Source organism: Pyrus communis, chromosome 13 (genome assembly GCF_963583255.1).
Source record: "Pyrus communis chromosome 13, drPyrComm1.1, whole genome shotgun sequence".
NCBI lineage: Eukaryota > Viridiplantae > Streptophyta > Magnoliopsida > Rosales > Rosaceae > Pyrus > Pyrus communis.
Window position 1 is genome coordinate 2400433 of NC_084815.1, and position 14428 is coordinate 2414860.

The window sequence follows — 14428 nt, forward strand, 5'->3', positions numbered from 1 at the left end:
AATCAGGTTTCGTTTTCCATCTGATCCTCTAAGTTTTATCAAATCATCTAGTCTTTTGGGATCACACTAAGTATATTTGGATAGAACTCGATCCTGCGAACGTGTAGGCGAAAACCGTTCGCGAATTGGAATTATAACGAAGGAGATATAAACAAGTGAAGACAAGGGTAAAATATTTATTTGGACTAACAAACGGTTAAACATGTACCCGTTTTTAACCGCGGGTAATATCCATAACCACCCATTTAAATTTTACAAGTAAACGGTTATATCCATAACCATTTATTTGTTTAAACGGTTATCCATAACCGTAACCGTGCATTTTAAATGGGCGGGTAACGACAGTTACCCATACCCATCAGTATTTTGCCTATCAAGGAAAAGGCCCCTAGAGGTGAACACTACTTCGCTGCTGAAAGCAGAGTAGCAGTTGCTGCTGAATTCCAATCACAGATGGATACGAGTCCAAATAATTGGAATTGGAAACTATGATTGGACACATGTCCATACGTGATTGGGGTTTCAGCAGCATCTACTGCTTTTCTTTCAGTAGCGAAGTAGTGTTCCCTAGAAGCTAGAGCAAACAATAGAAACAGTTCCAATGCCAAGGCAACCGAGCATCAGCAGGCAGTGACTGAAGCCAACAACGCACGTTCGAAGAGCCTTGACCAATCGAAAGCAATGCTTTAAATTACTTTAGGGTGCATGCTTCAAAATCGAGTATAGTGACGCTCTAAGATGCATACAGCAAACCTTACTTGGTGAAAAAAATACTTAATTGTTGTTGTTTTGTATTTTTCGTACATGTGATAGTTGGGAAAGATAAAACCGAACTCAGAACCCCAAGTTTCAAGGGTGAGAACGCAGTTGGTGAAAGGGGCCAGTAAAGGCCCATTTGGCCAGAGAGATGGCTGCACTAGGGTGCTTTAAAAAAAAAAAAAAAAGAAGATTTGGAGATGTCCTGAGAGCCAACAATCTGTTATGTGATCCCACCTGTTTCCACGTATACGGATAATTCCCGTTCGCCACGTCGCCTTTTTTCTTCTGTGTACACAAACAGCCCAGACAGCCCCCGCCCACACTGATAATACAATCCTAAAGCATTCTCCCCCAATAATTTTCACTGCCTTTCTCGCCATTTTCCCGGTGTTTTTCTCGGCAGCCAAACAAGTTTACACCTCCAGTTTTTCATCTCTTAGCTGATACATGGCCACTAAATTGTACCACAACGGCTTTCTATCTCCAAGGTGCTCCATTTCTCTTTACATTTTCTTTGCGCGGCATTTTTTATTCTTCTGATTTTAATTTTTGCAAATTTGATTTCTAGGAATATAGGGTTTTTGAGGTTTTGATGTCGATTACGAGCTGGAATTGTGATGTTTAATTGTGTGAATTGTGGTATGTCAATGATTGGGTAGTGATAAGCTGATAGTAGAGAAGAAGATAAGAATTTGACATGTCGTTGAACGTTGGTTTGTTTTGTATTTAATCAAAATTGAGTATATTTGATTGTTCCTGGTTAGCGGTTCAATTGTTCTGAGCAGTAGATGATGTAAAAAATAAAAGATTTTGATTTTGTTTTTGTTGGGTCTTGGCAAAAAGTGAGAATTGTTCCTTTTAGCAGATGGAGTTAAAATTTTTAAGTTTCTAGTTGTTTTCGGAGTCGCTGTGCATCGTGTGTAATTGTATTGTATTTATGTTATCCAGGTACTTTTCGAAAGTTGAAGTTGATTATGTGGTTTTCGGATTGTTTTTTGTGTTTATGTACTGGATTGACAACTGTGAAGTGCGTATTGTTTTGCTATTAAATGGTAGCACTTTGGAGTGACGATGTGTTTGTTTCTTATTGTTGTGCTTGGTACTTGCAGCTCTTCAAATCCATGGCATTTGCGTAAACCCGCTACAATACATTATTCCTGCAATAAAGTGGTTGATTTGGATCACCTATTAAGTAGCTGGGCTTATTCAAAGAGAAGATGCCTCATAAGATTTTCTGTGTTAGAGCACAGTAATTGTTACAGTCTTAATCTCCAAGCAGTGGGCAATAGGAAACGCTATCTACATTTTCAAAAGTCCAGAGGAATGGATAGCCTAGTTCCACTGGCATCTGCTGATGATGGTGTTACGGTCAATGGGAGTCCCCAAGCAAGCACCAGAAGGGATGTTGAGGAGATAAAGGTCAAACTTAATCAATCATTTCAAGGTGAAGATTCTAGTGATGGACTTGTCCAATTTTTACATGAAGCAGCCAGGGTTTTTGAGTTAGCCATTAAGGAACAGTGTTCATTGTCAAAGTCTTCTTGGTTTTCAACTGCATGGCTTAGCGTAGACAAAAACGCCTGGCTCAAAACACTGTCTTATCAGGTACTGTCATGAACTTTCAAATGTCTTTGTTAAGGCCATAACATGCATGCACCATCTTATGATTCACTGCATGCTACTACTGTTCTCGGAAAAGGAAAACACTTGTATTATGCATGAGTAAACTCTGTAGTCCTTCCTACTTGGTTTATGCCAGTCTTGTAGTGCTACTGAACTTCTCCTTCAGTTCAAGGTTGCGTCTCACATAGTATGACTTTCGCACTTATCTTGTTGAATCAGTAATTTAGTAGAAGAAGTTTAATCATTTGTAAATAAGTTAGACTGGTATTCGATGTTTCTACAAGGAATACCAGTCTTATTAGTTTATCCTTATCTTACTCTATATCATGAAGAAGTCTACTTGCCTTATATTATATATGTAACTGGTTTGAGCTTCTTCAAGGTCTTTTTCATAGGAAAATCTAACAGGTATTACTTGCGAACTTTTTTAGTTAATTGGTTTAGATAGATAGTTCTCAATATCTGGAGTTGATGATTTCTCAGGCTTCAGTGTATTCCTTATTGCAAGCAGCAAGCGAGATTGCATCTCGAGGGGATGGCAGAGACAGAGACATAAATGTCTTTGTCCAAAGGAGGTATTACATCACTTGTATTTCAGAAATTTATGAGTTCTTGTGTGGAAGTTGACTGACTAGAAGCTTGTCCCGTTAGTTTTCTTGTTCAAACTGTGATTACCTTTATTGCCAGTGCTGTCATAAGGATGTATTTTTTAAACTTGGGCTTTAAGTATGAGTCTCTTCCTGTGTATTGGTTTACGGACGTTTGATCAGTTTCTCACTTCAATAAAAATGGCATACTTTGATCTCTTTTACAGACAGTTGTAGTAAGGTGACCATAAGTTTTAAATAGTAGCTTCAACAACCTTATTTTCATATGGAGTTTACTGCTTGTGTAAATGAAACAAATTATGTTTTTAAACAAAAAATTAAGGGGACTAAATTTTTAACATAGAAGTGGAAAATTTGTGCTCTGCTCTGTTTGGCGGGATTGGAAAACTGTATTGAGGACTTTGAAAATTCAGTAGTGTGTCTTCATTCACAAAGGTCAAATGCAACTGATGTGTGCTTTCTTTCAACTTTTGGTTATATTAGCCCTAATATTTCCTTTTATTTGGTTTAGGATTTTCAATATATTAACCATTCCATTGATGCAGTTTATCAAGAGAATCTGCTTCCCTTGAGAGCTTAATCCGGGATCAACTATCAGCCAAGCAACCTGAAGCTTATGAGTGGTTTTTCTCTGAGCAAGTGCCCTTGGTGGTAACATCCTTTGTTAATTATTTTGAAGGCGACGCACGTTTTACTGCTGCAACCAATGTGTACGTTATCATCTATTGTTTAATGTGTATTTTAATTTTTTTAGATGCATTTGAAGATTATGTATATTTAATGCTGCATTCAATCTGCTTCCAGGTCTAGTAAGGGAACGCACTTGGGGTCTAGCAACACAAGTGACGTATCTCTCCTCATGCTTGCACTGACATGCAATGCCGCAATTACAAAACTTGGGCAAGCAAAAGTTTCGTGCCCTCAATTCTTTTCGACAATCCCAGATATAACCGGTAGATTCATGGACATGCTGGTGGATTTTGTGCCTATTCGCCAGGCCTATCTTTCTCTAAAGAATATAGGTCTACGCAGGGAGTTCCTTGTCCATTTTGGTCCTCGAGCTGCAGCATGTAGAGTGAAAATTGATCAAGGTTCAGAAGAAGTTGTTTTCTGGGTGAATCTTGTACAGAAGCAGTTGCAGCGAGCTATAGATAGAGAGCGAATATGGTCAAGACTAACAACATCCGAAAGTATTGAGGTAACCTCAGGCACAATTTTTATGCGTGTGACCATTCCCATAGGCTGCTCATTGATTGTTAGTTCACATTAGAAACTGTTTTGGAGCCAGCATGATAAAAGCATATTACTCACCAGTATGTGCTCTTTCTGTGACGGAACTATCTAATTACGAAATTAATTTAGGAACCAGTTAATGAAATTGCTAAAATCTTCTTGGAAAAGTGAGAAGAAAAAGCCCTATCTTTATGATATCTATAATAGATTATTACTTATGTATGTTGGGGCTTGTGAGCCTTTCTTTATATATGGTTGCAAAGCTGTATTTTGTTGATGCTGAATTTGTGTAGGTATTGGAGAGGGATCTGGCTATATTTGGATTCTTTATTGCCTTGGGTAGAAGCACGCAGTCCTTTCTATCGGCAAATGGATTTGATGTGTTAGCTGATCCGATTGGAGGCTTTGTGAGGTATACCTGGACTTTTTTTGACTGACTATACATAAGTTTGTAATTGCTTTTTGGTTTGGTTGTGGATTTAGTATTTTCAATATGTGCAGGTTCTTGATTGGGGGCAGCATCTTATACTATCCTCAGCTTTCGTCAATAAGTTCTTATCAATTGTATGTAGAGGTTAGCATGTGTTGTCATATCTTGTGGATACTCTTTTGTGGTTTAAATATGATATCTAATTAATGATGCATAAGTTCCACAGGTAGTCTGTGAAGAGCTGGACTGGCTTCCATTTTATCCAGGCATTTCAGGCACCCCTAAACAATCACATGGGCATAAAAGTAAATGGGAAGGACCTCCCAATTATGAAGCAATCCCCCAAGCTTTAGAAGTATGTTTCCAATGGATGCAAAGTTTTATCAAATACAGTAAATGGCTGGAGGACCCTTCTAATGTTAAGGCAGAGAGATTCTTGTCTAGAGGGTATGCAAACATGTGGTGCATAATGATTTGAACCATAAGTGGCTTCATTTTTTTTTTTTTTTAAATTTTTAAATGACAGTTTTTTCTATCTTCAATGCTTAGGCACAACAAATTAGTGGAGTGTATGGAAGAACGCGGTATATTAAAGTAAGTTAATGAATGCAGCAATATCATCTCTCTCTCTCTCTCTCTCGTGTTGGTTTTTTAGTGGTTTCTAGTATAATAGAAAGATCCCTGCCTGCTCAAGTGATGTGTTTTTTCCTGCCCGTAACACTAATTTTTATCACATAAGAGTTGGAGTTACACCTTTTAAACTGTGATGCAGGAATGAAAATATGAAAAGCAGTAGCAATAACATTGTTGAGAGGACTAGGTCTGGAACTCGTACACCAGCTGAGAAAGAATTGGATACTTTTGACAAGGTGGGCTTATTCCCTTTATGTTATGATCATTGCAGAGTGCAGTGCACTTATACCTTTTGTTGTTAGTTTTTACTCACTATTTCTCCATCTAAACTTTTGGGTTAATCATGCATAATTGGTTTCATGGGCTCTATACTTCCTTTTAATACTTAGAATACTTTAAAGCAATGAAAGGGTCTTTGATCTATATGTATGTACTCATTGTGCTTTTGCAGTTCACCTTTTCTATTGATTTATTGATATTAATAATTAGCTTTTGTGGATCTGGTTTTCAAGAAATTTGCATGATGGTAAAATTAATCTACACAATAGTTCTGAGCCCTGTTATTGCAGTGCTCTGCTTTAACTGGTAAGCTACATGAACAGGTTCCTCATTCCATTTGTGGTACTGGTCAAAACTAAAAGAAGGTCTCCAGTCAAGCTTATTCTTTTGATTTGTAACTTGTTGAATGCCTGAGTAAATTGTGGAATTGGCATTTGGTGTCAGGCCTTGGAGAGTGTTGAAGAAGCCGTCATAAGACTAGAAAAGTTGCTTCAGGATTTACATGCATCAAATTCTAACTCAGGAAAAGAGCATATAAAAGCTGCTTGTTCTGACCTTGAGAAGATAAGGAAGCTTAAAAAAGAGGCTGAATTTCTGGAGGCATCTTTCAGAGCAAAAGCAGCTTCCCTTCAGCAGGTTTTTTTTTTTTTTTTTTTTTTTTCTTTTTCTTTTTTCAGTTTCATATAGTATCTTGCTCATGATTATAATATTTGGACCATACCACGAACATCTTATGAATGTGTGCCATTCAACCAATATATAACTTAATAGTTGGTGAACTTTGTAGGGCTTTTTCGTTTTTTTCCCTTTCAATTTATTCAGATTTTCTACATACAGATGTCTTGGCTTTTTGATGTTGGCATAAAAGATATAGGCTAATAATTAGCCACAAAGTGTCTCAATAGTTATAAGTGTCTGTATTAGATAGAAAACTTGACGATGTAGACCACCAAAAGTGATGGTGCCTTTGCCTGGTTTTTTAGATTATGTTGTTGGACTTCCTCCCAAATTTACGTACTGTATCTTGTAAGTTGCTCTATTCAGACCAACATATTGCACCTGTAATTGTAGATTCTCTTATGAAGCTCCATTCTTAGGTTCACTTGTGTAGTTATTATGTGACATTTTACCCTATTTGGATTTTTTGAATTCTCACTTGTCTTAGTTGTACTTTTGTTCTTGTCATCCAGGAAGGTAATCGCTCCCAGTCTTCTACTAACAAGCAGCAACAGTTCTTTAAAGGGAAAAGCAGAAAGAAGGAGGGCAACAGGTATGAAGCTTAGGTTTTTTTATTATGAAGCATTTATTATTCCATATGACCTAGCTCTTTTTTTCTTTTTGGTTGGATTCTGATAAGCACATCCCATCTCAAAATTTATTTCTAGAGCTGCCAGTAACTCTCGCGGTTTGTGGAGCTCCCTATTGCGCCCTCCAACTGGAAAGCCCAATCCTGGGTTGATTGTGGATCAATCTGTATGGCCCTTCTTCACAAGGATTTCATTGATTTTTACATAAGATTGCGCTATCTAATTTCCGAATGTATTAACTTTTAACTGGACTCTTGTATCTAAAAGAAGATTGTGCATGCTGCTGGCTCAAATTTAGATCTGTTTTGACCAAGAGTTAACAACGCTTATTGTTACTCCATTATGTTTTTTTTTTCCCCTGTTAGGGCAAGGTCATTTGTCAATAGAACAATCAGGTTGAAGTTGCCACTGGCAGTGTTTGTTTGCATTAGCATGATATATACTTTGGGTTCCTAGCTGCTTCTCTTAGTGGCCCTGTGTTATATTATTTTGTGTTCCTTGTTTTTGTTATCCTTATTAAAATGCGGTTGAGAAGTTAGGGTGTTAATTATTGACTAGTGGTTTCCTAGTCTATCTTGCCCCTTAATAGGAAGATCGAATAGCTGTCTTTCACTCACTGTTCTTGGCTAAGCAACATGGCATGCAAAAAAAACCATAAAGGCATGTGCTTAGATTTTGAGTGCATATAACCCTTTGTAACTGAACCTTTGGCTTTCTCATTTATGAGATTGTTCCCTTTTGTTATTTCCTTACTTGATTCAGGAGCATATATCTATTTTGGTGTTAGTAATTGGAAATGTGCAATTTCTCAAACCAAGTTGCTTCATGTTTGCGTCCTTTAACACAGGATAATGAACTTATTGAGCAGACCGTTTCAAGTCTTGAATTTGAAGACCCAGAATCAAATAGGATCCAGCGTTTTGAGCTTTTACGGAATGAGCTGATAGAACTTGAAAAACGGGTGCAAAGGAGTGCTGATCATCCAGAAAATGAGGAGGTATATCTCACAAAAGCATGCAACTTGGTACCATATTCTTCGGGAGAATATAAAAAGAAGGAAATTTGACCAGAAACAATTCCTACTAGTGAGACTGACTTTTGAACTCTTATTGGTTTAAGATATTCTTATGTTGCTATGGATATTTTTAATCAGGATCTTAAGCCTGCTGATGATAGTCCTAACTACGAGGATGATGTTGGAGCTGCTCAACTAGTCCAGGTTCAGAAGAAAGAGAATATCATTGAAAAATCAATTGACAAGCTAAAAGAAGCTAGCACGGTATGAATTTTTTCTGGCCTGAGTAGGCAATTGATGACCTTTGTCAACTAGTTAGACATTGTTGACTATACTTTGGCTAAAAATTAGGTGGGAAATGGAACTTTAATGTTGGTTTTGCTCTAATTGTTTGATACTTAAGACTAGAAAATCATTCAGAATGAGGTCTACGTCTCCTTTAACCGCATCCATTTAGTTGCCACCAAACCAATTAGGATACAGGATATCTTCAAATGGCATGTGGATGTCTCCATTATTATTTGTCCATAATTATGAGCAGGATGTCGACTCTTACTCTTAACATAGGAGTTATTAGTTTCATCTCTTGCTGTGGAGTTTTCCACAGATTGTAATTTCCTTTTCATAATTTTTTTTTTTGTTTTGTCTCAAAATTGATGGGCAGGATGTGTGGCAAGGAACTCAATTGCTAGCTATTGACGTTGGTGCTGCTACGGGGTTGCTTAGAAGGGTCTTGATTGGAGATGAACTGACAGAAAAAGAAAAGAAAGTTCTACAGAGAACTCTGACCGACTTAGCATCAGTTGTTCCTATTGGTGTTTTAATGCTTCTTCCGGTGAGATTTCTTCCTCGTATCATTTTGTAAGCCTTATATTGACACGTGGATGATTCTGGCCAAAAAAACTTATAAAGTGATAGGAGTCTCGCCATAGTTCTTCATCCGGCTGATGTGTTTTATCATTTGAGGAGGTTTATGGTCATAAAACAAGGCGTGCTTCAGATATTCTGTTTATGTTGCATTGTTATGCCATTGCAAATGAATAACGTATATAAAAGCTTACCTTTGACATGGTGGAAGGGGTTTCATAATTGGCTTGATGTATCTTCAATCGCAAGGCGAAGAAAAGAAATAAAAATGAATTTGTACCTTGAAATTAAAAAAAAAAAGAATGATTCAGCTGTTTCACCTGACACTTTTTCTAAACCCTATTGGAACTTAAACATAGAGATAACTTGTGTATCGCAGGTCACTGCGGTTGGACATGCAGCAATGTTGGCTGCTATTCAGAGATATGTACCAGCTCTGGTTTGTGGCTTTTAGTTCCAAGAGTTTCATTTCCTTCACTCTTCATGAGAACCGGATTTGTGTTAACGTGCATAATATGTTTCTTTGACAGATACCATCAACATATGGTCCGGAAAGGTTGAATCTCTTGAGGCAGGTTGAGAAATTGAAGGAAATGGAAAGCAGTGAAGACAGTTCCAACGTAAGCGTGGAGGAATTAGTCTGAATAGAGGGCAACGCTGATTATGTACAGTTCATAAATAAATTTTCAAATCTGAGGTATGCTGACATTTTCTTTTACTTGGTTCTGAATCCTTTTGCAAGTAGAGTGGCGTAAATAAGTTCATTCCAGGTGTCAGGCACTCCGGGTAAGCACCAGTGGCTGCAGTCCTGTGGAGCATCAGCCGGAGTCCCTGGCTCACGATACTTTGAGGGGTGACCATCCTTCCTGAGCTCTGTTAGATACGTGATGTTTAAGAACTGGACCTTCCAGTTTTCATATTCCAACTGTTTGATTGATTCAGATATGTATAGATTATTCACTGGGTCAGCTTCAAGATTTTTGTAGTCTGTTTCTGGCCCCAAATAGGTATCACACAGCCCCCCTTCATTCCATGTGCCGTTCCTGCAACTTCGCATGTTAAAACTTCATCGATTCATTAATCGTCAATTCCTTCCTTTTACGCCATGTTTGGCGGTAACTATTGAGGAACAGCAAGTTGTAAAGTCACCCAAGTTACACTAATTGCCATTCATTCTTTTGGTTTCCGTAGTGTGGAAGAATGTAAATTGAAATTTTCATAGTCGGATAGCAGTTTATACTTGCCTGTAATGTACCGGAGAGTAGCTTCGGAAGAAAACCCGAGTCCTTTCAGGGTCTAAATTCTTGAGCACCCAAGTCTTCCATGTTTGTATAGACCTCCTGAATGCTTCCATAACACCCATTGTCAGATTCACTTTCCCGTCTTCCTCAAAGTAGCAGCCCCTGAAACACAAGATGGCCAGTTGTGATTGGACAACGAAAAGTCGATGACTTAATGGCCTGGTTTGTTATATTGTCAAACTTTTAATTTGCGTCATTGATTAGGTGAAACTTTTTGTAAATGTGGTGCAGATTAATAGTTTGACAATATAATATGTCAGATATTTAGATTGAAAACACGGGAGGTGAGTTTAGGGAACTAGCCAGTGTCGTACATCTTTGCTGTTTTGTCTTCGTTCCACCAGTGCCCTGCACTGAAAATTAGAACATCTGCTCCAACCCATTTTTCGGAGTACCAATGGATTTGGTCGAGCTTAACCGTGGTCCTGACCCGACTTGGTGAATTTTTGGGTGGGTGTCCTACAACCACAAGGAACGGTGCCCTATAATATTCAACTGTGAGGTTATAGTCCTGGAACCGCATCGACAGAAAACCCCTATGTTTTGTTATGGGGTTCCCATTTACTTCATAGATTCTGGACTTCTTGGACACCCCTTCTGCAAGCATGCATAGCATAGATTCCCACTGGTTCCTTCCGATTGAGTCGCCGGCAAATACTATCCGTCCGTTTCTGCTTCTTTCCAAGAAGTCGCTTGCGTTAAATCTGAGATCACGAGGAGAAAGAAGCGAAACTCTTTAATTTAGAGCACAAGAGGAGAGCAAAAATCAAACTTTTGTTACAAGTGCATGAGTAAGTGCTGTACCAGACGAATTAGCCGAAAGAACCTACACTCAACATCTAAATCACAAAAATGTCCTAGTATAGCTATTTTTTTATGTTCATTTCTAAGGAGTTTTCTACTCCTAAAGTTTGTGGTTTTCAAGAGTTTAACCTAAATTGTTGCTAATTTATATGTATGAGACCCTAAACGCCACAAAGAGACTTAATGTATGCATGGCAGTGTGAAGTACCATGCAAAACTAGGCTTTCTGAAAACTCCACGACAAACTCACCTCAAAACGTCACAGCCAGCCGGTTGCCAGCGCCATCTCCGATAACCTTCGTCTTTTCGACCACTCTGGCTGCACCGGAAGCCAGGGTCGAGAAACGGGCAGTCCTCGGTGTAGGACTGAAGCGGATGAGTTTCGTCGCGGATCCATCTGCCGTAGGAATAATCACAAGTTCCCGGAGGCAACTTGTGATTATTATTCTGTAGGATTTGGGATAAGAAACCCAAATGATCGGATAGAAACTGAGAGTCGAATGGGGTTACGAGTCTGAGAATAAACAAGGAAGAGACGAGGAGAAGGAAGAAAGAGAGTCCGTAACGAAGTTCTTTTCTGATTAGAAATGAAAAGGGGAAATTATGGAGCTTCTGAGGTTGATTAGAGGCTTGCAGATCCATTGGAAGAGATTGGCAGAGAAAAAACTCGTATTTTGAACAAGTCTTGGGGGTTAGAGGGGAGAGAGAGAGGGAGAGAGAGTTGTGGCCTTTTTTGAAGGTTATATTTATGGTATTAATTAATTTTAGGGGATATTTATGGTTAGTTATAAGATTTATTGAAGGTTATATTTATGGTATTAATTAATTTTGGGGGATATTTATGGTTAGTTATAAGATGTATTTAATTTTTTTGTAAGATTTATTGAAGGTTATATTTATGTTATTAATTAATTTTAGGGATATTTATGGTTAGTTTATAAGATTTATTGAGCGACAAATAGGGAATAGTGCTGGTCAATTTTTATTTATTATTTTTTTCACATGAGGGTGCAGGGTCATTTTCTTTGTTCACTTTATTTTATTTTATTATATATTTTTGATGTTGGGTGACACACTGTCGGTTTAATTTCCATGCTACGTATACGTAATTACCTAACATGCTTGACGCGTTCTTTTCTTTCCTGAACGTGCACAGCAATACAGCATGTTTACAGGAACTGGATCCCTCCGGATTAGTTGAAATTTAATTAAACGATTACAATTATTATAATTTTTATAGGATTTCTTATTTGTAACCGTTAGATCAAATTTTAACTGTTCGAATTAATTGATTAGGTGACTCAGTTTTGGTGGATCCGGAGATGATCCAGTTCCTGTTTACAGCATTACCATATCCTTCTGAATTTTTTTTTTTCTTAAGGACGAGCAATTAAATTTAGATACGTGCACTCACAAAGTAGGTTTAACAAAAATATATATATTTTTTTTATTCAAAACGAAATAAGCATAAAGCATCACAAGATCAATACAAGCAGTGATGGATCTAGAATTCTAACATCAGGTGGTCATAATCAAAGTACGCTGATCGGGCGGTGGGCTGAGACTTAGCGCCTGTGCACCTAGATGTGGCGGGATCTAGATGGATTTAAGTAAATTTGTTATATATATATCATATAAACAAGTGACTATTTATACTTAAAAAACTATATTTGTATTGATAATTTGAGTTTATTATTTTAATTAGTTTATTATTTAACATATAACATACAAAAATAGCTTTAGTATTTTAGTAAATGTGATGGTATGAGATGAAATCTCAAGTGATTACGAGTTCGTAATACTTTACGAAATATTTTGGAGAGGTTGCATTGCAAGAATTTACAGTGAATTTTAAAAGAAATTATGTTTCAAACATATGATATAAAAACTATTGGTTGAGTAGTACCTCATCCTCTATTAATTAAAATATTGAGTGATACAACCTGATTGGAAAACAATTAAAAAAAAAGAAAAAGAAAAATGGGGAGTTGGCCAGGTGGGAAATGGAGAGAGTAAGTCTTTATTCTTCATTGAAACCAAGGTACAAGAACAGCAAAATCATGGTAGTCTTTCTTCTTGGTTCAGATCTCATGTTCCACAACATCTGCACAGTCATGGTGGTCTTCTCTCTTCCACCACCTGTCTAGACCATTGGGTGATCCTCGGAGATCCTCACGTGTACTTTTTTGGACTTCTGGATGGTGTCGGGACCATCATGTTCCATACATGCATTCGCCTCCAAATAAAAGGAATTATCAAAACGGCTCATCCAAAATCCACTCAAAAATCAGGAACAAAAGCATCATCTTAAAAAAAGAAGCGACGTCTGAAACCTTCACGGTGAAAACAAAAAAAAGGACAAAGGAGATAATCGGTACAGTATAAACGGGCATACAACGCAAATTTTACTAAAGACATGGGTTTTTTTTTGTGTATGCTTGAAAATATTTGCATGGACCAAACTCAATCTATTTTAATCTTGATTGTACAAGAGCTGGCCGTGGATCTTAATTATACTGTATATATAGTGTTTTCCCCTTCGGATCATATATGTAATGCATGGATTAGGTCATGTATTGTTTGGGACGTTAGGATTTTGAATGTGTCTCAATATTATATATCCAAACCAATTAGGTTAGGATGTTAAGTATTATGTCGGGTCGATTTCACTACTAGAAATTTGACCAATAGCCACGCATTTTTATGTGGTTACTGATGGTAATGGGCATGGACGATCAGTGATCATTGAGGTTGGCCACAGATTGACCGTTGGTGATGTTAATATTGATGTTGCCCACAGATTTCCCTATTCAGTTGGCATAATTTCGTGACGGATCTCACTTATCTCCCCACTCACATTTTGTGATGGGTCCTCAAATTTGGTTTATGTAAAACCCAATTTCAAGAAAGTTCCGGTTTGACACGATCAGATTTCTTAGAGGAAAATTAGCATATTGAAGTCATGAGCAATATTTTGGATGCAGTAGAACTACCCTAATGTACAGGACTTATTCATTCAACAACATGAAACATAAATTTTGGGGTTTCTTATTAACTAGAGTTTCTTATTCATTAGCTAAATAGTCTCTTAACACATAAATTTTGGGGTTTTGATGGTACATTTCCGCTAAATGTTTTTTAGGGGTTTTGGCGACATATGAATATCACCAATTGCGAGTATATAGCTATTAAGTATCGATAATATCAATAAGAACAACGACAACATGACAACATTTTACTAAAAAAGTGATGCTCTCTAGGGCATTTGGGTAACTATTTGCCTCATCCCTTGTCCGTGACAAGTTTTTAATCACTGCAATGTTGAAGGAAAAGTACAACAAATAGATTTCCAAATCAAATGACACCATCTGCCTCAAACATTTGCTTTGTCCTTGGAGATGTTCTCTAATCTAAGAATCTATGTACTTGTACGAAATTTTAGTATGAGTAATGCTATATGGTACTCCCAGCAGTTTTACTAGTATAGCATTAACTTGTATGCAGGTTTATCTGCTATATATCTGGATCTGATCAGATTATTTTGGTTTGAAGAGGGAATGTCTGATCTA

At 37.4% G+C, this 14428-nt stretch overlaps 1 protein-coding gene and 1 pseudogene across 4 annotated transcripts; one reads left to right on the plus strand and one right to left on the minus strand.

Annotated features, from left to right (window-relative positions):
- Nucleotides 1–1068: 1068 nt before the first annotated feature.
- On the plus strand, nt 1069–9940 carry LOC137712512 (uncharacterized). 4 transcript variants are annotated; one of them, XM_068451586.1, is made up of 19 exons: nt 1069–1247; nt 1869–2364; nt 2866–2957; nt 3536–3700; nt 3795–4188; nt 4517–4635; nt 4725–4797; nt 4880–5100; nt 5203–5247; nt 5426–5522; nt 6010–6201; nt 6756–6835; nt 6951–7038; nt 7720–7869; nt 8026–8151; nt 8552–8722; nt 9134–9193; nt 9285–9374; nt 9497–9940. In XM_068451586.1, exons 1-19 carry the CDS (start codon nt 1207–1209, stop codon nt 9497–9499), a joined length of 2703 nt encoding a protein of 900 aa, XP_068307687.1. In that variant the 5' UTR covers nt 1069–1206; the 3' UTR covers nt 9500–9940. The 4 variants fall into 4 exon arrangements, 2 of the variants coding, with proteins under 2 accessions (XP_068307687.1, XP_068307686.1); XR_011065226.1 differs by having other exon boundaries at nt 1070–1247; nt 9285–9451; nt 9525–9940; XR_011065227.1 differs by having other exon boundaries at nt 1070–1247; nt 9285–9451; nt 9532–9940.
- A 30-nt stretch (nt 9941–9970) lies between these two features.
- LOC137713366 (protein trichome birefringence-like 8) lies at nt 9971–11536 on the minus strand (annotated as a pseudogene).
- Between the last annotated feature and the right edge of the window lie 2892 nt (nt 11537–14428).